At 38.1% G+C, this 24,231-nt stretch overlaps 1 protein-coding gene across 3 annotated transcripts; it reads left to right on the top strand.

Annotated features, from left to right (window-relative positions):
* The first annotated feature begins 906 nt into the window (after positions 1 to 906).
* Positions 907 to 24,119, top strand: LOC115411244 (phosphatidate phosphatase LPIN2-like). Of its 3 annotated transcripts, none has more exons than XM_030123287.1 (20): positions 907 to 997; positions 6,630 to 6,830; positions 8,347 to 8,442; positions 8,558 to 8,856; positions 11,327 to 11,438; positions 11,620 to 11,748; positions 12,335 to 12,827; positions 13,137 to 13,236; positions 14,681 to 14,868; positions 14,988 to 15,081; positions 15,162 to 15,231; positions 16,356 to 16,439; positions 16,654 to 16,733; positions 17,473 to 17,623; positions 19,526 to 19,674; positions 21,164 to 21,250; positions 21,362 to 21,514; positions 22,002 to 22,116; positions 23,130 to 23,233; positions 23,331 to 24,119. In XM_030123287.1, exons 2-20 carry the CDS (start codon positions 6,639 to 6,641, stop codon positions 23,473 to 23,475), a joined length of 2,841 nt encoding a protein of 946 aa, XP_029979147.1. In that variant the 5' UTR covers positions 907 to 997; positions 6,630 to 6,638; the 3' UTR covers positions 23,476 to 24,119. The 3 variants fall into 3 exon arrangements, with proteins under 3 accessions (XP_029979147.1, XP_029979148.1, XP_029979146.1); XM_030123286.1 differs by lacking the exon at positions 907 to 997 and adding an exon at positions 3,196 to 3,390 and having other exon boundaries at positions 11,327 to 11,440; positions 11,622 to 11,748; XM_030123288.1 differs by lacking the exons at positions 907 to 997; positions 23,331 to 24,119 and adding an exon at positions 3,195 to 3,390 and having other exon boundaries at positions 23,130 to 23,237.
* Positions 24,120 to 24,231: the final 112 nt, after the last annotated feature.

Here is a 24,231-nt window from a genome sequence, read left to right as displayed (position 1 = left end):
GCTGAAAAATATTCATATATGACGATTTTATAGCAATGTTTTGTACATGTACATTCATTCATAAAAAATGTGTAATTTATGAAAAAACAGAAAAAAATATCAGTGACATCAATTCTTCCAACTGGCTTTTAAAGTGTTAAAATTCCAAAAAAATAATAATAATTAATTAATTAATTAATTAATTAATTAAATAATTTATTAATTAATTACAAAATGAAAAAATAAAATAAAGAAATTATTGAACTTTTAGTTGTTTTGAGCAGAGCTAAAGTCTTTTAAGAGATTTATGTTGAATAAAAGTATTGCTATGTAATTATTTTCTAGCAGTGCTTTGTACAGGTACATTAGTTTTATACAAATATCTGATTTATCGGGAAAAAAATCAATAATAAATAAATAAATAAATAAATAAATAAATAAATAAAAATTCTGACATCACATATTCCAAATGGCATTTAAAAGGTTAACATCCTGAAAATTTGGGGGTAGTTTTGTGCAGAACTGTAGTGTTAAACAGATTTTTGTAGAAAAAGCTGAAAAAATATTCATATATGATGATTTTATAGCAATGTTTTGTTTTGCACAAAAAATATCAGTGACATCAATTCTTCCAACTGGCATTTAAAGTGTTAAAATAAAAAAAAAAAATATTGAACTCTTGGTAGTTTTGAACAGAGCTGAAATGTTTAAAGAGATTTATGTTAAAAAAAAAAAAAAAGATATATCATGGTTATATTGCAGGTTTTTCTGCATATATATATTTTTTTTAGGGTAGTAAATTTGAAGCATATACAAGGGTGAATCTCCCAGTGACATTATAAGTACAATATTCTATGACATCCTCCATAATGAACGTCATCCTGTGCTCAGTGCTGCGTTAATCACGTGCACCTTTACGTCACGTGGTCGTGTGGCGTTCAGCGGCGCAGCGGAGAGTCCGCTCAGACTGCCGGTGTGTGAGCCTGAAGGTGTGACCAATGAGCCTCTACTCCAGCAGGTAGGAACACCGAACGACTTTTTTTTTTTTTTTTTTTTTTTAACCCACATCCGTTTGTGTAAATATAAAAAATAATAACAGAAAAACCCGGACGGCGGAGTCCGTGAAACCTGTCTGAGGAGTCTGTTAGCGGCTCGTGCGTACCTCGCGAGACCGTTTAGAAGTAACGGCAGACGTAAGTAAAAGTACGTCTCTTCTCATCAGTATTAATAGTTTATTTTATCCTATTAACACAAGAAAATAATAGTATTTCTCCCTACCACGTCTCCCCTGCCACATATGTGTGTGTCTATAAACGCCTCATATATTTATACGCATGTACTGTGTTTCTTATTTACCTGTAGCTTCAATATCCAAACTAACCTACAGGTGTACAGCTGGGACTGGATTTTTGTCAATGATATAAAGCTTATAGATTCATTTTGAGTGTTTCAAGATTGTAGGAATAAACTGAGATGAGATAAGAAACTAGATATAATCGTTTAAATAGCTATAAAGTCAGTATTTGCAGAGATTGAAGCTTTAAGTCCTTTAATTCTGACAAATCCACATTATATTTGCACTAGATTGTCCACACTTTCAGGCATTTTAAAAGAATCTGATTTATTTATTATTATGTATTCTTCTTGTTTCTTGAGTAAAAATGCTAAACTTGTCCTGGTTTCACTTCCTAAAATGTAAATATTTGCTACTTTCCTCTCTTTCATAATGCTGTAAACTGAGTTTTTTTGTGTGTCACACAAACCTAAGCGAGTAATTGGAAGAAATCTAAAATGGCCCCAGAAATTTTAAGTATTTTCCAAGATTTTACAGTCTAAATCAATAATCTACTCTAAAAAAAAAAGAACATGATGAAAATACATGTTAGCAGCAGCCCCATATACTGGTGGTATGTCCAAATATTTGCTTGGTTTTATTGGTGGATGTGATCAGTGAATTTCCAGTGCGCGCGCACACACACACACACACACACACACACACAGGTACACAAGGTGAGTCAAAACAACATCGCCTGATGCAGAATCCTTGGACGTAGTGGTCAAGTGAAACGTGCCTAGACAGAGAAAGCTAGATTTGTCCTAATCTCATAATCAGGATTAACACCTCTTAAGGTCCTAAACCCCATACATGCAGAGAGAGAGAGAGTTGTGACTGAGGTGGAGTAGTGAGACCTTGTGTGTCATCAGGTATAGACAATTTCTAAAGCAGCAAAACAACATCACAGTCTGATTCCAGTGTATGTTACTAAGGAGGAACATCTTAACATCTCACTTCAGAGTGTAACACATAGTTTCTACTGTGTTTGTCTTGCTTTTTTTGGAGCATTGCAGCACTTCTGAACCCACACACCACGGGAAACTACGCAGAACTTAATCATACCACTGTATCTGTATTCAGACCTGAAGTGGTATATGAAGAGCTGTGGGAGTTGAGGCCTTTTTTCTAAATTTGGTGTGGTGTGCATGCAGACTGTGTAACCAGCTCACTGGAGGGATGTGGCCGTGCAGCGTTGTTATAACTGATGATTCTCATCTAGACACTTCTGCTTTGTCCCTTAGATGAGCATTGCACTTTCTCTGTACTGTGTACCGTTCAATGCACTGTGGGTCACTGTGGGGTAGCATGCGGGCACAGACAAAGTGTAACGTTTCTATCCCTGTTGGCCAAAATACACATCAGACCTTTATATGTTAACTAATTTTAATCTCCCTGAATGGTCATTTATTAACACTAGTGTTTTAGCTTCAGAGCTGTAAGTTTATCCCATGTTTAGTCTGTTGTGAAGTGTCTTAGCAACTGGGTTTCTTTTAATTTGGTGCAGGTTTAAGATTAACCTTAAACAGTCGTTTGTTTAGTTTCTGACCTATAAAACAGCTGACCGAATTCCTGTAAGGCTTAGCTAGACCTCAGATGAGATTAATGGAAACTTTCATGACATACTTTAATGCTAACATTAGCATGTGTGAGCACAAACAGGATGGACTCACATGATAATTGCTGGTGTTTATATTTTATATCAGTTTATTTTAGTTTGAATTATCTGTCTCTGAAATGTTTTCTTTAGCTGTTTGGATTTTTTGTGTAGACTTTTCCCAGGGTAAAGTTGAGGTGGGCCCAGGCTAAGTGACGTTATGTAAGTGGTTTTAAGGCTGAGGCCATGGGTACTTTTCCCCTCACAGTGTTTGTGCTCAGTTAAAGAGGTTTGAGAGGGTCGTAGGATCTGTGGTGCATGACACTGACCTGGAGCAAGGTGGCTGAGAAGGGCAGGGGAGAAAAGGCCTCACAGAGCGGCTTCTCCTCATTAGCCCTGCTGAGGTGACATGGAGCTGTCAGGGGGCTTTACCATAGGACAACAGAGACATCGGACGGACCTTAAGTCCCCCTGGAGGCTGGTGAGTCGGGGTTGGACTGTAGAATAATAGTGTTGTCCAGGTTTTGATTTACATTTTGGTATTGAAAGAGTTATCATCATCCAGCTGTTAAAACTATCAATTCTGCTGGAATAGTAACTTCATCATAATTAAAGTTAATCAAGTTTAATTAAAAGTCTTAGGCCACCATTAACTTTATTCTTTTACCAAGTTATAATGACCATGCAGATGTATTCCTTAATGTCTTTGTGAAGATACAGCACAAATATGTATAACTGCTAAAATTCGCTTAGAGGTCTTATTTATGTCTTTGTGCATGAGAAATCAATATCAGTGAATCCCCAAAGGAACTTTGTGTTGGTAAATGCAAGTTATGCAAATTTACAGGATTTCAGTTCTGTTGCAACATGTTGATGGTCATATGAACTATGTTTTCAGCTCAAAAATGTCCAATTTTATCACAATTAATTGTTAAATTATGTATACTACATGTAAATTATTAATTTATGAAATATGTTAGCTGAAGAACGATACTTGTAGACTTTTTGGGCAATTCTCCTCTGATTTCCCTTGTGAATAATATATGATGTTTTTGCTGACCTATTTTAGGTGTTTAAATAATACCAAATCAAAATTAAACAGCCACAATTCAAAGTGTAAATCTGCCACACTTTAATATAATGTACAGTGTAATGCTGTGTTACTACACAAATACAAGATCCAAAAGGACAAACCAGAAACCTGGGAGAAGCAGCGGAGATGTTTCAAGATGCTGCTGTTCAATCATTTCTTAAAAAAAAAAAAAAACAGGATAATAAGAAGGCCTGTCCACTATACATGCAGTAGAAACCAAAGGAATGCAGTGCCTGGATTTGTCCAAATACATAAATCACAATGCATATTCGATTTTTTTGACTGTTTTTTTTTTTTTTAAACAAACACATAACAATGTGTCTTTATTGGCAAATCTGGAAATGACATGCCTTTAGATTAAATATTAACATGGCTTAACAATGGATTTATGTACCCAGATAATATTAAACTATCACAGTTAAACAGCTGAAGGTCTTTCCTTCATCACTATGGTATGTAGTATATGGGGATACTGCTCAGTCCACAGTGTGACTTTTAAAACACTATTCCATTTTATGAGAGTTATTTAGCTGCATTGTCAGCAGATGTTGAGCTGCAGAGACTGTTTTTTATTTATTCATTTTTTTACCATCCATTAAATATTCAGTAGCTTAAAAACTGACTGGTTTCATAGTCCATCCAGTTAAAGCTTGTAGTATAGTTTGTTGTAAATACTGTAATAGCCTCATTGTTCCAACCATGCACACACAAACACCATGTCTGTTGCAAATTGTTGATATATGACACGAAGCAGCGCATTAAAATGAGTGTTTTGTGAAGCAGAGTAATTACAGGTGTCAAGCCAAGGTGAGCACACAAAAACATTTAGAACAACAAAAGATGAATGCCATTATAAACACCAAAAAGTACAAGTGAAACAGGAAACACTGAACTGTTTGAAAATATGAATAAACTTCGGTACTAAACTCTCACTAGGTAAACAATGAAAAATAGAAGTGAAATGGGATATTGTATGAATGAAAGACAAACAGAAATCAGGTTGAACCAGATTTGTCTGAATATACGGAAACACCAGAGAAATTTTAATATGTACTGTCAGTGTTAAAACAGTTCACAAAAAGCAACCTCAAAAATACAAATATGTGGACAATGTAGCATCAGTTCCATCTGTTTCAGTTATTGTACAGTGTTAACTAGTGCTGGTTATAAACATGACTATTATATTTGACACAAAACACATTTAAATAGTGTTGTAACTGGTTTAACTGGTCTGTTCTGTCTGGTTGATCTTTTGTTATTCTTGAATATAAAGCCTCTTCTTTAGTGGTAGTCCTGATTCTTTACAACATCTATATATTGTTGTGACCTGGTCTGGGTTCCCCCTCTTCTTCCCTACCCTTCCAGTTTGCCTCCACTGGAACTATCATAATAAAGATGTTAAAAGCAAAAAAAAAAAAAAAAAAAAAAAACAATAAATAAAAAAAATCTTCAGATCAGTTCCATCAGTCTGAGGGTTATCGGTCTACCTTGAAGTGTCTGCACATTTTATTATGATATTATTTACTGTACTATTCACAGACTCCTGGCTTTTCTTAGTTTAGTGGCTGTTTAATCTGAATTCAGTATTGGCAGTAATCAGACCTTTAGGTGAAATTACTGACTCTGAGGGACAAGACAAAGTTAGGAAAAAAAAAGAGTAGCCTAGTCCCAACTAGGTATGTACAGTTGTGTACAGATTGATGTTCAATTCCAAATGTATGGATAATTTTTGTATTACATAGACTATTTAACTTTAATGTTCATTGATCCCAATTATTTTTTATTTTATTTTATTTTTTTGGTATTCATCACTTTGACCTAAAAGTGATTTCAGTGATTTGTGAACTGTTGGGTTTTTCCTGCTCTAAACTCTAAAATCATTACTGGCCTTTTTAAAAATCAACCATCAGTTGTAGCGGTAGACCGATATATCAGGCCGATATATTGATTTTTTTCAATATCGTCCATCGACATTATTTTTTTTTTTTGAAAGCCAATATTTAATCAGTAGTAAAAATGTTATAATATATTTGATCAGGCACTTGTGTGGGCAGCACTTGAAGTTCAAAAAATGTTAAAACCATATGGTGTGTGTGTATTAATAATTTAATTTATATTGCTGCATAAAAATCTTAATTATCTAAGTGTTCCAATTGTATTTTACAGTCAATGTGCTTTAAAAAAAAAAAAATCGGCTTCAAAAATCGGCTGTAGATATCAGCCATTGGCTAACCAAATTTTTAAAAATCGACATCAGCCTTAGAAAATGGCTGATGGTCTAATAATCTGACTGTATATGGTGAGTTAATTATCATATGGTTGGTATAATCAGTGTCCACTGTGCTCTGGTCTGCAGTGGTCTTACTGCAGCATTCGGGGCCTGATTAAGTCTTGATCAGTTCAGGTCTCTTTTCAGGAAAATGGGACAGAAGCGCTGTGCTTAGGGACTGACTTGGACATCCGTTGGTGACTATTCTGAACAACAGGAGCACTTAGGGACAGTGGCCTCATAAGAAGCAGAAAAAGCACTATGCAGCTGTATTCTGCTGTATCAGGCAGGAAACACAGGCTGTTTGCTGCATGGAATATGGTTGTGTCATTTATTTAATAATTATCTTTCTTTACAGGTGGACACTATGAACTACGTGGGGCAGCTGGCTGGCCAGGTGCTGGTGACGGTTAAGGAGCTCTATAAGGGCATCAATCAGGCCACTTTGTCAGGCTGCATTGATGTGATAGTGGTTCGGCAGCCTGATGGGACGTTCCAGTGCTCCCCTTTCCATGTCCGCTTTGGAAAACTGGGAGTTCTGCGCTCTAGGGAAAAAGTGGTGAGTGGCCACATGGGAGAAAGTGACAGCCAGATAGAAGTTTATTATCTTTCCTTTAATAAAAGCTTTGTTCTATTATATCAGGGTTCCAGCGGGGTCTTAAAAGCCTTGAATTTACAAATCTGCTTTTAGTACCTTAAAAAAGTCTTTAAAAGGTATTTAATTTGATCTGGTAGGTCTTACTTTGTATTGTCATAAACTTGTTGACTGTATTGTGTTTAAATGTGTCCAAATAGTAATAATGATAATAATAATAATAATAGTAATAATAATAATAATAATAATAATAATAATAATAATAATAATAATAATAATAATAATAAACGTCCAAACTGCAAAGAAAGTAACTTTAGTTGACTCAGTTCCACCTGTTCCAACCCCACAATTTATATTGAAATTAGGAAATAATTATTGCTAACTTTGCAGCCCCCAGTGACAAATGCCTTGGAACAATGGGAATCAAAATGTTGGAGAAAATAAATACATACATTTTCCTAAATTCTTGGAGTCACAAATTTTTGTCAGTAAGGCAGTGAAATAGGCTGTGAAATGGAGATAAAAAGTCTTAAATTTAACTTGTAGAAACCTGTAGGAAGTAGGAACCCTGTAAATTTCGTTCCTCTTGCTCTGTTAGAATAGAATAGAATAGAATAGAATAGAATAGAATAGAATAGAATAGAATAGAATAGAATAGAATAGAATAGAATAGAATAGAATAGAATAGGTCTTTTTTGTCATTGTGTTTACAATAAAATTAGGATGAAGTATGTGGGAACTAATTGTAAAAAATACTATTGCAGAGTTATGATTTCACCTTCACTCCTCTTTTTCTTCTAAATCACTTTGAACAGCAGTGTCCAATCCACTTTGTGCTCCACAGAAGAGCAGATTGCCCTCTCGTTCTATTTATAGACACTGTGTAACAGTCAGGGATTCTCAGAATAAAGCCTAATTTAGCCTCGTATTCCCAAGATGAAAATATTCAGCACATTCATGAAAAGTGTCCTCCACAGGAGCATTAACTTTCATTAGCTCAGAGGAGAGTCAGACAGTGCAGGAAGTAGTCTATGGTGTGCAGATAAGACAGTTTCTGTGATTCTGAAACAGGTTTTCATTATTAAACAACCAAACAGGAAAAAATAGTTAAACTGAACCCTCACCTCAAATCAAACAACAGCCTCTTTCATTTTTAGAAAACACTAAAGGAAGCTTTTCTTCAGCATGTTTACTTTTTTATTTGGGTGAAGCTTGTTTACTATACTTTCTTTTGTTGGACTAAAAACAGTAAGATCCTTTAAACAACCTGTGTTTTCCTGTGACTGATTTTTCAGGTAAATCTATGGCACATGAGCCTGTTACAACACAAATATTGTTCTTTCCTGTCGTAAGCCTCCCTAATGAAGTTAATGATTCAGGTCACCCAAACAAGTGCTGTGACCTGGTTTACAGCAAAGCCTTATACACAATTTGTATCTTGTATTCCCTGTTTATGAATGAAACTGTTTGTTTACTGCAGATTGACATTGAAATCAATGGGGAACCAGTGGAGCTCCACATGAAACTGGGAGACAATGGAGAGGCCTTTTTTGTGCGGGAGATGGAGCAGCAAAATGTGAGTTTTTATCCATATATAACAAACCAAAGAACAAATTCCAACATAATTAACTTCTTTGACATGTCTTATGTTTGCTTATTTTTTTTTTTATTTTATTGTTCACCGTCCACAGGAGGTCATCCCGGCCCACCTGGTGACATCCCCCATCCCAACAGAGGAGGCTTTGTTCAGGAGCAGAGAGTCCAGATGTGGAGGTTCAGCCGTGGAGAGCAGTCAACAGCCCCCGAGCCCTGATGACCCGTCCTCTGGAAACTTTCAGTCCTGCAACAACAGCAGCGGCAAAAAGAAGAAGAGACGCAGGAGGAAGCACAAGGCTGAGCACCGCAAGGAGGAGCTGAGCACACCTGCAGGAGGGGACATGGAAGTGGGCGAGCTCAGCTCAGACGAGGAACCCAGCTCACACCCTGGACGGTAAACACATGCACAAGTGCTTCATCAATCAATCAATCAATCAATCAAATTCTATTTATATAGCGCCACATCATAAAGGTTCTCTCATGACACTTTACATTTAGAGCTGATCTAAACCAGACTTTTAAGCCAGTTCACAGACACCAACAGAATCCACCACCTTTTAACAGGAAGAAACCTGGAGCAGACCCTGACTCTGGAGGATGGACGTCTGACATGACCAGTTGGGGTTAAAGGGGGGTGTGTGTGTGTGTGTGTGTGTGTGGGGGGGGGGGGGGGGCACATGGATACACAGCAAACTGACCTGTAAAAACTACAACTGCTGTGGCTAGTATAACTGCCAATAATTAGTACAAATACCCATAACTGTTACTACTACTACTCTAAATACAAGTGGATATTCTTCGACTGCAGCTGTTAGTACTAGGGTTGGGAATCTTAGTTGTAAGGCCGATACAATACGCATCTTGATACAGCATCTCCGATCCGATATATTAAAGATACGTGTGTGGCATCTCACAATGCGATGCGATTTACAACTTGATACAGCATCTCCGATCCGATATATTAAAGATACGTGTGTGGCATCTCACAATGCGATGCGATTTACAACCAAATAACGATACAGAATAATTAAAGACATTCTAATTCAACGCATTCATTCTGGTTAAAAAAAAATTTGCAGCACAGTTGAATGAGCTGATTATTTATTTATAAAATAAGACCATGACTTTTCCCAAAGTGACTTTAGTTCAGTTTCAGAACACGTGTCTTATATTCAGTCAGGTGAAAAAGTTAGGACTTTGTTTCCAAAATCGTTTCTCTACATGTTTCTAACACTCAACTTCTTGCTCCCTCACTGAATCAATTTGTAATGTATTGTTTTTGTCATGTAGGTAAAACAGAAAAAGGTTCTGTCACTTTAAGAGACATCTGCGCAAGGTATTCTGGGATGCGCAGTTAGATATGTATGTGACTGTTTAAGGAAGTATCTGTGGTATGTATGGCAGTATTCAGTACAGCTGATCTAGTAAAAAGTATCCGTTCATAAACCACGTGCCGTCACCTCCTTCTATGTCTGTCAGATTCACATACAGACAGTACAGTATTCATCTGCGGCGCTCGTGCCCAGTGCATGGGCGGAGCTCAGACTGTCGTGTGCAGTGTACACATCTGCGAATCTGTGGCGCACGTTAACGTTGGTCTGAAGAAAAGAAAAACTTTACCCAAATAAAGAGAAAGACTTTTAAATGCAAGTAAAAATATATTCAATTGAACAGATCGAATTTTATCGATACAAACATTCAGTAACTGATGAATCATGATATCATTCCAAACTTTTCATTCACTTGCAGTTTCTCTACTGGTGCACTCGGATCGTGTACAAACATGTCGGCGTATCGATACATATAGGATAATCTTCACATCCCTAGTTAATACCAATAATAGAAACCTCTACCATCCATATATCTATACAATAAACACTATTATAACCATATGGATAAATGAATAATGATGATGGAGGTAGCAGCGAAGCAGGAGCACAGCAGCAGGCCCAGAGATGATCCAGGGAAAACCCGTGAGAACATAAAACACAGAGACTCCAGAGAAGAAGGAGAGTAGAGGAGGTCAGAGAGGAGCCTTTTACTCAAGTACTGCACTTAAGTGCAAATAGGAGGTATTTTATTAAAGTATTTCCATTTTAACCCACTCTATTTTTCTGTTACACCACATCTCAAGAGGCATCTATTGTACTTTTTACTCCACTGCATGTGTCTGAGAGCTTTAGTCACTTTTCTCATTACAGTTTTACATTTACATGAAAACCACGTATCCCCAAATATTTTGAACATGAATGTTTGTGATAACATGAAGGATGAAATGTTACTTTATGGGTTGAGAAAATTGTACTGCTCTCAATAGAATTTGATAAATCATGATGGTCTTGACCAGTTCTAAATGTAAAGTGTCACAAGAAAACGTTTGTTTTGATTTAGCGCTATATACGTTTGATTTCATTTGGCTGATGGTGAGTAACAGCAGTTTTCAGTTTGGATATTAGCTACAGTATATCAGGCTTTATTTTAAGCTGGAACAAACACTGAGCAAAACATAACAAAGTACTAAATAACCAAACAAATACATAAATTCATCTGGATCTGAACATCAAACTAACAACAAAAAATGTTTGTGATTTTTATTGTTTTAGCTACTGTTAAGATGCCTGATATTAACTATCAGCCATCATCGTAGCAAGTTCTGCCAATACTGGTAATGGAACCTGTCTATCAGGACAGATCAATCTTTGAGTTTTTTAAAGATATGAGGTTTCATCCATCAACGCAACAAACGTGATGATCTTATAGAATATGATACGAGTAGTAAATAGAATAGATATACAGCAAGTAGTCTCAACTTTACAGTTTTTTTGAATGTACTTTCATGATACATTTCTTTTCTCTGTCCTCAGAGCATCCTCGCTGTCCATAATAAAGGATCTGGACCACAGGAAAAATTCTCCCACCACTGGGCTGGAATGGGACAGCTACCCTTTCTCTGATGGAGACTGGTCTCCTTGCACAGCGTACGGCCCTCGTCCTTTGTCCTTTCTAATATTTGCATACCCAGTACAAACAGGGGAGAACAATGAAACATCATTTCCACTTTAATTTATCAAAACACAGCCAGGGTCCAGTGAAGCAAAGCAATGCTCTCCCACAAGGTCATTCCAGCTGACTCAGTGGAAATGTGCTGTTTGTTTACAGCAGGGAGATGTCTGAGACCGTGTCGCCAAAAAGTGACTCCGAGCTGATGGTGAAGCCAGCAGAGAGCATGCTCAGAGCTGAGACCCATATGCAGTGGTCTTGGGGAGAGTTCCCAGAATCCACCAGGGTATGGTTCATGTTTATGGATGTGAAGTCTGACTTAAAGTTTGGTCTTTGGCTCAAATCTGAACCAAAGTTTTGACACAGAACACAGAAGACACAGAAGAGTTTTACAGCTTCGGAAATTTGTTTTAGGTTTTTTGTTTGTTTGTTTTTTTATTTTGACTTGGGTTTTGTAGATTTGGTAGTATTTTTAATTTGAGGAATTAACTAATTTAATTTTTTTGTTTAGTTTTTGTTAAGTTTCAGCATGAGATTTAGTTTTCAGTAGTTTTGAGTAAAGCTATTGTTTTCAGAAACTGGAAAAAGTAGGATTAATGAATGTAAGACTTTGAATATATGGTGGATTTTGTGGACTATTGTGTTTTTCTTGTTCACTATGAGCATGAACTTTTGGAGGAAATGAAAACTAGCATATTTTACCTGCAGTTCTACTTGGTTGTATTTGATATCATCTTGTTTATTGTAGTTATTTTTGAATCTATAGTTTTTATGCCAAACTCTTTTTTCACTGGTAGCTTCAGTCTCAGTTTTGGTAAACTATAGTAACCTTGACCCAAATGTTATTTTGTGCTTTGAATGTATGTTTTTAGGTCAATAAGAAGGACAAGTCCGAGTCTAAGCCGCTGACCATCACCCCCTCTGAGAACACACATTTTCGGGTCATCTTAAGCTCTGAGGCCATGGAGGAAGAGTCGATGGAAGCAGAGAGAATCACAGATCCCATTTGCAGTATTGTAAAACCAGAACCTCGAACCATCAAGCCAGAACAGCACAGCTGCAAAGCACAGCTGTCTGATTCTTCTTCCCAGCCTGGGTCTTCTACACAAAACCCAAACATTACCCAAAATCCAACAGACCTTCCCAGTTTAGCATCCAGCAGCTTTACCTCAGAGCCGTCTCCCAGTAACTCTGACCTCAGTGTGAAAAATATGCGCAAGACCAGATGGACGTCTTCACCACCGAGCCGTAGGGAGAGCGATGCTGCAGCGGGTGGAGGCAGTTACATGTTTGGAGATCCAGCAGCTGCAGGTCCAGAACCAAGAGCCTCATCTAAAACCACCGACTCCCCAGTCAAGAGGAGAGGTAACACCACAAACTGTAAATGTGCTCTGTTGTTCTGTCCTGAGAGAAGGTTTTATCTGCTTAAAACTGAAGGAGGAGGCTTAAATTCATTTATATTTTACTCGTCAGGTGTCGTGGGAAAGTCTAGCAAAGCTCCAGTGTGTTGTCATAGTAATGTACACCCAGTTTGAGTGATGTGAACAGGAAGGATGTGGTTTCTGTTTGGACCTCTTTGTCTGGGGCTGTCGTGCAGTCACAGGCAGAAGTTAAAGGAAAAGGAAGTGTAAAAACCGAAGTCAGCTTTTTGTTTTAAATGTCTTGTTTCATAAGCCGTCAGAAAAAGGAGCCAACACCAGGGTCCCGAGGACATTTACCTGGATGATCTGAATAAACTGGAACCTGACGTTGTTGCCCGGTACTTTCCTAAGAGGTACAAATCTGACATCTTTACAGACTGAAGTCATACTATATACCCTGGTCATCAAGTCATGACCCACTGTGACACAGCTCTAACCAGTAGCATAAGTTTTGTAAAAATACATTTGTTTTATATCATTTCGAGTTTTTCGTTAAACAAAACAACACATTTTCATCACTGCATTCAGAGAACAAGACATTAAGAGTAAATAGAGTAAACATTACAACTGCATATCAACTATGTGTTTATATATAAAATATGGCTCACAAAAGTGTCTGCGTTCACTCTACATGTATTATAGACCAGGGGTGTCAAACTCATTTTCTTTCAGGAGCCACATTCAGCCCAATATGATCTCAAGTGGGCTGGGCTGGACCAATAAAATAATAACAGTGAAAAAAGTAAAATTATATTATGAACATGTTTATATCTACAAAGTTCCCTTAAAAATGTGAATAACCCAAACAACCTGAAATTTGTCAAGAAAAGTAAGTTAAATTTTAACAAAATGATGCCTCAGTTTATCATTTATACATGTGCATTACAACTTACAGATCACAGTGGATTTACAAATACACAAAACGTTTAATAATAGACATATTATTAAAACTGTACTTATTTTTCTTACGATATTTCACGATGTTCATATTTGTTCAGGTTATTCACATTTTTTGTGAAAGCATAGTTTGTTAGTTCGATTGTTTTCATGCAATTTTACTTTTTTTTTACACTAAAATAGAGGAAAATTTGGAGTATTTTACTGGTCTAATCTACTTGATCATATTGGCCTATATGTGGAACCAGAACTAAAATGATTTAAACATCCTTGATTACCTCTGCCAAGGAGGTTATGTTTTTGCCAGGGTTTGTTTGTTTGTTTGTTTGTCTGTCTGTTTGTCTGTCCGTTAGTGTGCAACATAACTCAAAAAGTTATGGACAGATTTTGATGAAATTTTCAGGGTTTGTTGGAAATGGGATGAGGAAGAAATGATTAAATTTTGGTGGTGATTGGGGGTGGGGGGGCCCATGGGGGGGCCCATTTCCAACAAACCCTGAAAATTTCATCAAAATCTGTCCATAACTTTTTGAGTTATGTTGCACACTAACGGACAGACAAACAGACAGACAAACAAACAAACAAACCCTGGCAAAAACATAACCTCCTTGGCGTGGGGGGGGCCCACAGGGGGGGCCACTGATCAGCCTTGGCGGAGGTCTGCGCTCTCCGAGTGCTTCTAGTTGTTAATATTGTCAGTTTTTCATTACATTTTGAGTAGTTTTTGCATTACACAAATTCATCCACGGAGCCAGATTGGACCCTTTGACGAGCCGGTTTGGCCCACAGGCCTTATATTTGACACCTATGATATAGACACACACTGTTTGGTGAAGATTTGATTACCAGACCACCCTTGCTGTATTTAATGGGATTGTGCTGTTTGTGTGTGTGTTTCAGTGAGTCGGAGCAGGTTCCTAAGCACTGGGAGGAGACAGGCAGACGCTCTGGGTCTCAGTCGCCCCAGTCGGTGGGGAGCGCAGCAGCAGACAGCGGCACCGAGTGTCTGTCCGACTCGGCTGGAGACCTGCCTGACGTCACCCTGTCGCTCTGCGGAGGCGTCGGTGACAACTCAGAGATCTCTAAAGGTAACCAACAGTCTGCTACCTATAACATCAACTCTAACACCACTGAACAGATGAGTTATTTAGTTATTCATTTGTATTCAGAGGTTATTCTCATAATCATTCTGCTTTATTTATTCCAGAAAAATTCATGGAGCACATCATCACCTACAATGAATTTGCAGAGAATCCAGCTATTATTGACAATCCTAATTTGGTCGTTAGAATTGCAAACAGGTGAGGTTTTCAGCTTATAACTTCACATTCACTGACTCAAAATGATCTTTACATAAAGTTAAAGAAGCTTTATTTTATAGATATTACAACTGGACACTGGCAGCACCGTTGATCCTTAGTATGCAGGCTTTCCAGAAGAACCTGCCGAAGGTATGTCTTTACCTTTGGCAGTTTTCATTTTGAAGGTTCAGTTTGTAATAGTCAGATGCATCTAGTAATGAAGTTGGAGAATACAACCAACCACCATGTGACTGTCACTGGTGGCAGCAAAAAATGTGAAAGGCCATTGATTTTTAGTTGAGTGAGAGTTTAATAATTGTAATGCACCTTAAAGCTAGATGGGTGCTTCTGTGAAACTGGTCCCTGAAAACAGGACAGATGGGCTAAAAATTTAAACCAGATGTAGACTAATGTTATGAAGCAGGTTTGGAAGCACTATGGGTCTATTTTATAAAAAAATATTTACTGAGCTAAAAGAGGAACGATTTTTCAGATAAAACCATTTTTATATTATTTTATACAAAAAAAACGCATGTGGCACGTTAAAAAGGACATTAAAATTACACTCTACTATTTTTTCGAATATCTTTTTATTCTATCTCAGGTACATTTTGAGAATCGAACAAATTTTGCAAGGCAGAGTGTGTCACAAAAATGTCCGCTGTTGCAAAATCACTCGCGATTTATTTGTGTTTAAATGGGCAGGTTCTGCATGTAATGTGAGTGGACGATGGGTTACACACGAAACCTGGAATGAGACTGAGATTCATGAAAAAACAGCTTGTCTGGATTAGAAAAACCACTAGGATCGACAAATTTAACACAGTGTCTTTATTTATAGCACCTAGGTAGTTTTTCATGTCCCAATTTTGGTCCTATTTTTGGCTTCAATATTTTATTAAAAATCCACAAATTTTGGGATAGCTCAGAGCAAGAGTATAACTTTTTTGCATTTATCAAAGCGCTAAATACCAAAATAAACCCAGTTTCATAGAAGCACCCAGATGCCATTAACTATAAAAATAAGAAAATATGAGAGGTAGAAGTCTGTTCTGTGGAATCATGGCAGAACAACATGACTGAGTATGAAAGACGACTCACTTCCCTTTTAGATGCAAATGGTTCATTCAGTGGTCTATTTTTGTGCAATAACATAATAATTTAACCACACTTCTGACAATTTTATTCCATTTGCGTCATTACATCCTTCTTAATCTCCTTCTTTCCAACCCACTGGACCTTTGAATCTCTACATATCTTTTTGTGAATGGCAGACTACAGAGGAGGCTTGGGTGAAGGAGAAAATGCCAAAGAAGTCTGGAAGATGGTGGTTTTGGAGAAAGAGCAGCGTAAAGCAGGTCAGTGAGAATCCCAAACTATTCATGCAACTTTGCATTGTAAATGAGTGAAGACAAATGAGGAACGGGTTGCCCAAATACTTCAGAGAACATTACACCCCTGTTTTGCATGATTGTACATTTACATTTTAAGGTCATTTCTATACAACAGGTTTTTAGTCTTTATATTTATAGCTGATAAAAAATGGTAAATACAGTCAACTTTTCTCCTCAGCTGTCATCAGAGACCAAATTAGAGAGACAGGGCTCGCTGACCAGAGAGAGTCCAGCCCTTCACCCGGCCCCAGAAACACAGTGAGTCAGCAACAAATCTCTGGCTTCATCACAACACTACAGTCATGCACCAACACAAGCAATGTTGGGTAAACATGACCCACACAGGATGAGGTAGCATATTAGTCAGGCATCTGCACTGTCATTTCATATTTCAACATCTCACTGGGAATAAGACTTTACGAACTGTTTGAAAGACAAGTAGTGGTCGAGATACTATCTCTGAGAATAAGTAAAACACAAGGTCATACTGTATATTCAATATACTTTATATTCAATACAACACTCACCTTGTATATTTTACCTTGTATTTTTCTTTTATTACCTGTATATATGTTGTATATATGTCTTATCTGTTGTATAGAGTTAGCTTTTTGTATATTTTAGTGGTAATTAGTAGTATTTGTATATTTAATGTTTTATCTCTCTAGTTTTTGTACATGATCAATATTTCTCTGTATTTTGTGTGATAGTTTTAGTCTTTTTTGCACTTTAAGTGTTTGCTGCTAAACAGATTTTCATTGTTCCTGTAACTATAACTATAACAGTAAAGCTCTATTCTTTTCTATTCTATGTATATTTACTACTCGTTTATATGGAGAATGGAGGTAGATGAGTTTGCTGCCCTCTAGTGTTGTACTAGTGTTTAACAGTGACATAGATTTTCTTGTGTGAATATAATACACACACATCCAAAGGCTTTATCCATTAGTTGGATTTTTCTCGACTACTTCCTGAAGCCTGTCTCTTTCCTCTGCAGACAGAAAACAGCAGAGTGGTCCAGTGATGACGAGACTAAAGAGCTGAGCACTGTGGCGCCTGCTCTGACACCTACTGAGCGCGTGCAGACTGAAGCACCAGCACCTTGTCCCTCCTACAAAAAGTCCCTCCGCCTGTCTTCTGACCAAATAGTAAGAAGATCCTTAATGCAGATATAATGAGGAGAATACATACAGTACTTCCTCTGGCTCAGTCACTGTCATTCTGGAATAGTTTATAATGTCTATAAATGAATTACATTCAGACAGCAGGTCTTAATGCACAATTCAGATTTTTTGTGTGCTCATTTATACTACACATTAAAAGCGACTTCTTTTTTTTTTTTTTTTTTTTTTTACTTTATTTTTATTGTTTATTTTCTGTACATTACAAAACAAGACAAACATAGGGGACATATGGGATACATTGACTACAATAAACCTTGTGATTAACAATTTTTTTTTAGTAGCGTGACAATGAAGTGAAAATTGTCATGTCCATTTCTTCCATTTATCATGACACTGTTCTTCTTCAGTCCTCAGTCTGTGAGTCAGAGTCTCCATCTCAAATATTCCAATCACAGTTTGTATCCAGTCGTTAGTTGTAGGTGGTTCTAATCTGCACCATTTTTTGGTAATAGCCTTTTTACAGGCTGCTAATAGTAATTTAAACAAATATCTATCATTTTTTCTTACATAATAACCAATAATACATCCAAAATACATCACCAAACATGTTTTAGGAATTGCATAACCCAGTATCTTAACAATTGCTGAATGTACATTATCCCAGAATGATACAAGTTTAGGACATAAACAAAAGACATGTGCATGATTTACATTGACATCTCCACATTCTCTCCAACAAGGTTGAACTCTGGACACATATTTAGCTGTAATTTTAGGAGTTATGAAAAATCAAATTATATTTTTCCAGCAATGTTCCCTCCATGTTCTTGAAGAAGTGGTTGACTGTTGAGTTCTCCAGATATTGATCCATTCCTCCTCTGAGACACATATTCCTAGTTCTTTTTCTAAAAGCAACTTCTATTAGTTTTGAGTATGAACTGAATGCGACCCGGAAGTGACCCGCATGCGCAAAAGAAGTCCTGATGTAATACGTGACCACGCAGGCACACACTGTGTTTACAAAAGTAAACATGTTTTTTCCACCGCTTCTCCTCCTGGGACGCAGAATTGTGATGTTTGTCGCATTTCAATGACGTAAAAATTGGATAAATGCGACCTGGTCGTTCAGACTGAAGTCACATTGCAAAATATCAGATACGTATTGGATTTAGGACCACATATAAAAGTGGCCTGGGTAGGATTTGTGCTGTTCAAACTGTCTTTAACAGATCGGACACAGGTCACATACGGGCAAAAAAATAGGGTTGGGGCCACATTTGCCTGCAGTCTGAACATAGTGTAAGTGACAAGTGTTGGGTGGAGATACACAGATGGAGCCTCTGCCAAACAGTAGAACTTGGTTTGGTGGAGCATTTGCATGTGGGGAATGGAGCTGTGGTATTAAAATGACAGTGCAAGAGAAACCATCACATAAAACATGACATTTTCAGGTGGACTATGGTTATAGGTGACAAACAGACAGATAGTGGCAGGTAGAGAATTCTGACAGGAATAGTCACCCAATGACAGGGTTATTCCTATAGAGTACATCCTTCCAGTCACACTAATCAAACCCAGAAGCCTCTGTATGTCTGTTTATCTAATGATGTGCAGTTCAGAAAGTTGGCTTACAGCAAAAGGGACAACAATTGAATGTGTACAAAACACTACTGAGATCATTATGACTCTAGGCCAACAGTAGTGAAATTGCATCCAGATGAGTTACACAGACAAATACAGTAGCATGCACATGTAAACTATACACACAGATAAAGACCCAGGAAATGGAACACAAGTCGTAACTAAAGCCAGAGATCAGGATCTGAACACTGACTTTTGTTTCTACAACACTGTGGCTCTTTAGGTTTATATGATTACGTATGTGTTTAGGAAATGCTTGTAAAACTATAATAATTTCTTTTACAGAGCAGTCTGAAGCTGAGGGAGGGGCCAAATGATGTGACCTTCAGCATCACCACCCAGTACCAGGGGACGTGTCGCTGTGAGGGCACCATCTACCTTTGGAACTGGGACGACAAGGTTATCATCTCCGACATCGACGGCACAATCACCAAGTAAATACACATCCATCTGTTCATATTGTGTTAATTCTGAGGCTGTTTAACCCTTTAACCCCTGAGATTTTATTTCAATGAAACGTCATAGAAGCTGCTGTGAGTATGTGCTTGTGTTACGGTGTTTTAAGTGTCAAAACAGGGAATAACAGAAAAAGACAGAGAAAATGAAGTTTTACAGGTTTTCACTAAATATGGCGCTCAGAATGTCCATCCATAAGAGATTTAGGATGTTTTACATGAACTGTGAACTGGAACACACTGACTGTTTTAGAGTTTGGTCCCAGTAGTTTTTGTTTTGGGGCTCTGTTTTTTTCTAAATCACTCCAGCTGCTTTTTGGCATCTGGTTGAACTCCAAAAAGCAGTTGCACGGTCAAAGCTCAGTAAAAACACAGTAAAAAAAAATAAAGGAAAATCTCCACAACACTGCAAACAGCAGTAAAAACAAAAAACAACAAGGAAAACAGTGTAAAAAAAAACAAGTGAGTCAGTCTCACTCACTGCTCTGTGATTTGCCTCCTATTCCACAGCCGGTGGGGGGGTGCACTGAGCATGCTCAGATGTCTATGGAAAGAACAAGGTCTAGTCTATCAGCACATTTTGAGCTTTTTCTCATTGAGCAAATGGTTGAATTTTTAGGAATATTTTAAAATACATCATACATTCAGAACGAGCACCACACATATGCCAGGGGTTTGTGATGCCGTTAGTACAAACACTGAATCCAAATGCAGGAACTCGGACACAAAAATAAGGTTCAAAAGGTTTATTAGTTACACAAAAGTGTAAGAGTAATAATAGTGACAGAATCTTGAGGATAATGGTAGGAGAAATCCTCCTCTGATTCGTCCTCCGGTTTGAGGGCAGCAGCCCGTCTCCCCGAGCGGCGTTTGGGGTATTTTTCCCGACTGGGGAAAAGCAAAGGGAGGTCAGGGACGGAAACAGGTCATGCACAGGCAGGCTATCACTCAGGCAACAGGACATAAGGGCTAGACAAATACTCACGTACCAAAAAGTCAGGGCGAGAAGATCGAAACCAGGAAACCAGATGAGGCAGACAAAACCGACAGGGAGCAGGCAGAAGGCAAAAAACCGAGGAATCCAAAAAGGGTCACAACAGGCAGACAAAACGAACAAACAAGGTCAAAACGCTGGTAAGAACTACAAGAGTTACAAACTGGCATCTGACTGAGGGAAGAGACAGGGTTTAAATACACAAAAGGGAGGGAAGACAACTAGACACAGGTGGAGCAAATCAGGGCGGAGACAGGTAATCAGGTAAGAGGTCAGGGAGAACAGGGAACAGGAAGTAAAGACGACAGACAAGACACATGAGGGGAAACTTAACAAAATAAGACAGGAAATGACAAACAAAACATAAAAGACAGACAAAACCAGACTAACGTCTGGCTGCGGGTATGACAGGGTTAAAGGGTTAACATGGTTTTATCAGAGCTAACAGATGTGGTTGTGTTATCCTCTCCACAGGTCAGATGTGTTTGGTCAGATCCTTCCTCAGCTGGGGAAAGACTGGACTCATCAGGGCATTGCCAAGCTTTACCACTCAGTGCATGAGTAAGAGTCACAGTCATCATTATCTGTTGGATTTAATGATGTAACAGTGAAGTGACTCCAGTTAAATGAAAGAGCCGGTCCATCAGTGAATCACTGTCTGGTGTTTTACAGGAACGGGTATAAATTCCTGTACTGTTCAGCCCGAGCCATCGGCATGGCTGACATGACCCGAGGGTATCTGCACTGGGTCAACGACAGGGGGACACTGCTGCCCCAGGGGCCCCTCATGCTGTCTCCCAGCAGCCTCTTCTCTGCCTTCCACAGGTAACAAGGCTTTTCAGAGACGAAATGTTATAACATTTATTCTGGATTGTAAGTAGGTTAATCTGCATTTAGAAGAAAAAAAATATGTGTAGCTGCATACAAACATCTGTACTCACAGCAGCCAGGAAGTTCAAATGGTGCTTTTAGTTTCTGCTTTTCAACCTTTTTAAACTGGAAATCAATAAAAAGGTATTTTTTTCACTTGCAACTTGCTGTAATTCTGCTTTATCATTTGCTTGGTTTGCAATGAAAGAGAAATACAACTGAACAGTCCACAATCCAATCAACTAAACACACTTAAGTGACTTTTTTTTTTTTTTACTTAAGTGACATGTAGTGCTATGAGCATGAACTTTCTGAACATTTAAGACTGGATATGAGTTGTGACCATTTTCAAAGTTACAGTAAGCTTATCTGAAGGAGACAGGTGTAGCAGCAGCAGCAGAAAAGGGTGGAAGTAATCCTGTCCTTTTCTTTGTCTCATCAGAGAGGTCATAGAAAAAAAGCCTGAGAAGTTCAAGATCGAATGCCTCACAGACATCAAGAACCTGTTCTACCCAAACACACATCCCTTCTACGCAGCCTTTGGAAACAGAAACAGTGTAAGTCACATGTCCTTAAATGTCTCTTTAATGTTGAGATCAGGGCCGTCTTAACAGCATTAGGGACCACTGGGCAAAGCAGTGTACTGGGGCCCCTACGACAACTACTCACAGGAATTATTACTGGCTTGAGGTCAGTGGTCTTCAGGATGTCATATTTCATTCACATAAGTGAAAGCCAGTTCAAACCATGCTGCTCCACTGCGTTACGAAGCAGATTTTTTATAAGTTTCAGTGTTGAAAAAGAGTATTCTCTTGTACAGTTGGTCACCATCATGCAAATGAACACTGAGGGCAATTTCAACATTCAGGAGTACAGATTTCATGTTGTTGGAAATTAGTTTCATGTACAAAATGAAAAAAAATCTTTAAAAAAATGTATTGAAAAATTTTAGTCCAAAATAAAAAAAATCTTAAAAAAAAAAAGAAAAAGAAAAAAAAAAAGGAAAATTCAAGTACAAAATTAACTAGAAAAGCACTTGGAGAGCACATACCTCTGCCAAGGCAGATCAGCCCCCCATCCCCAATCACCAACAAAATTTAATCATTTGCTCCTTTTACCAGTATCAGCATTTCCTGAAAATTTCATCAAAATTCATCCATAACTTTTTGAGTTATCTTGCTAACAGACAAACAAACAAAGACAGACAGAAAGACAAACCCTGATGAAAACATAACCTCTGCCGTTCCTTGGCAGAGGCTAAAAAAAATTTTTAAAAATTGAAAATGACTGAAAAAAGCAGAAAAGAACTTAAATTAGCAATTAGTGAAGTAATTCTACGCCTTTGATGGGTATGTATCATATGTGATACAAGGGGCATTGCAGGGTTAACATACACAGATTAGCATAGGGTCCCTATCAAACCCATGCGTTTAGACGGCCCTGGTTGAGATGAGACATATTTTTCACTTGTTTTTGTTTCACTTTTCTGTTGTAATGTAAGACAGAACCTCCAGCTGAAGGTCTTTACTCTGATACTAAATGATCCTTGTGGTCTTTTTCTGGGTTTAAGGACGTATTTGCCTATAAGCAAGTGGGTGTGCCTGTGTGTCGGATATTCACAGTGAATCCCAAAGGGGAGCTGATCCTGGAGCAAGCCAAAGGCAATAAAACATCGTGAGTATTAAATCATCATTTTGTCTGTCAGCTGTTTCTCACACAAATGTTTATTGTTCTCTCTGCTATGTTTTTTTTTTTGTTTTTTTTTGTACAGATACAGCCGGCTGAGTGAGCTGGTGGAGCATGTGTTTCCTTTACGGAGCACACAGCACAGCGCCACCTTCAGCTGCCCAGAGTTCAGCTCCTTCTGTTTCTGGAGACAGCCCATCTCTGAGGTGTGCTTTGAGGAGCTGCTTTAGCTCAGATTGAGATGTAGAACTAGAGCTCAGCTGAACCCAGATCAGTAAAGCCTGGGTGTTAAATAAGCGTATGCACTGGTTAAACGCTGCAGATAGCTGCGGTCCAGGACTGTTTATTAGGCTGTTTTCCAGTTGGTGAGACATTCCTTTTCAGTGGGAAAAGTTTGGGATATACTCCAGCTAGTTCTGTTCAGGGTGAGACTTCAGGTTGATTTCCTTATAAAGCAGGTGATTCTTTGTGTTCGGAGTTGTTTTGGGTTTGAAGTCTGACATTTTTGGCATCAACAGAAGCCAAATGTACGAGCTCTGAGTGCTTTAAACACATGAGACAACATGCCTAAACTTCTAGGCAGTGGCAGAATGTTAACTGTACATGACATGTCGACATTTGATGTGAAACATGTACCGTCTGTGTTCATCTGCCATCAAACCTAACAACTACCACTTGGAGCAGCTGCGTAGTCGTCCCTTTAAGGCCTTATTCACTGTAACGCTGTGGAGAATCTACGATCTTTGTTCTGGAACTTCAGGATTTTGCACAGTTGATGTTGAAGACAGAAAAATGTGATTGATTTGGCTTCTAGTGAATATAAACACGCACTTTGTGACCCGTTGATGCTGCTGCTATTTATACCTGCACTGACCGTTAAGTGTTTTTCCCAGATTTAGTTTGTTAGACCTCTGATGTGGTTTGCTTCTGCTTCCAGTATGAACGACAGTATTTTATGTTTGGTCTCTGCTTTTCTGTGTTTATTT

This window comes from Sphaeramia orbicularis, chromosome 20, assembly GCF_902148855.1.
Source record: "Sphaeramia orbicularis chromosome 20, fSphaOr1.1, whole genome shotgun sequence".
In the NCBI taxonomy this organism is placed as follows: domain Eukaryota; kingdom Metazoa; phylum Chordata; class Actinopteri; order Kurtiformes; family Apogonidae; genus Sphaeramia; species Sphaeramia orbicularis.
This window is presented reverse-complemented; position numbering and strand designations above follow the sequence as displayed.

What these genes read in the sequence shown, in the direction of transcription:
- LOC115411244 (XM_030123286.1), top strand. Translation starts at nt 3,319, where the DNA reads ATGGAGCTGTCAGGGGGCTTTACCATAGGACAACAGAGACATCGGACG. An exon ending in GAAAGAGCAGCGTAAAGCAG is followed by an intron (nt 16,440 to 16,653) that starts GTCAGTGAGAAT and finishes TTTTCTCCTCAG; the next exon opens with CTGTCATCAGAGACCAAATT. An exon ending in CTTTACCACTCAGTGCATGA is followed by an intron (nt 21,251 to 21,361) that starts GTAAGAGTCACA and finishes GGTGTTTTACAG; the next exon opens with GAACGGGTATAAATTCCTGT.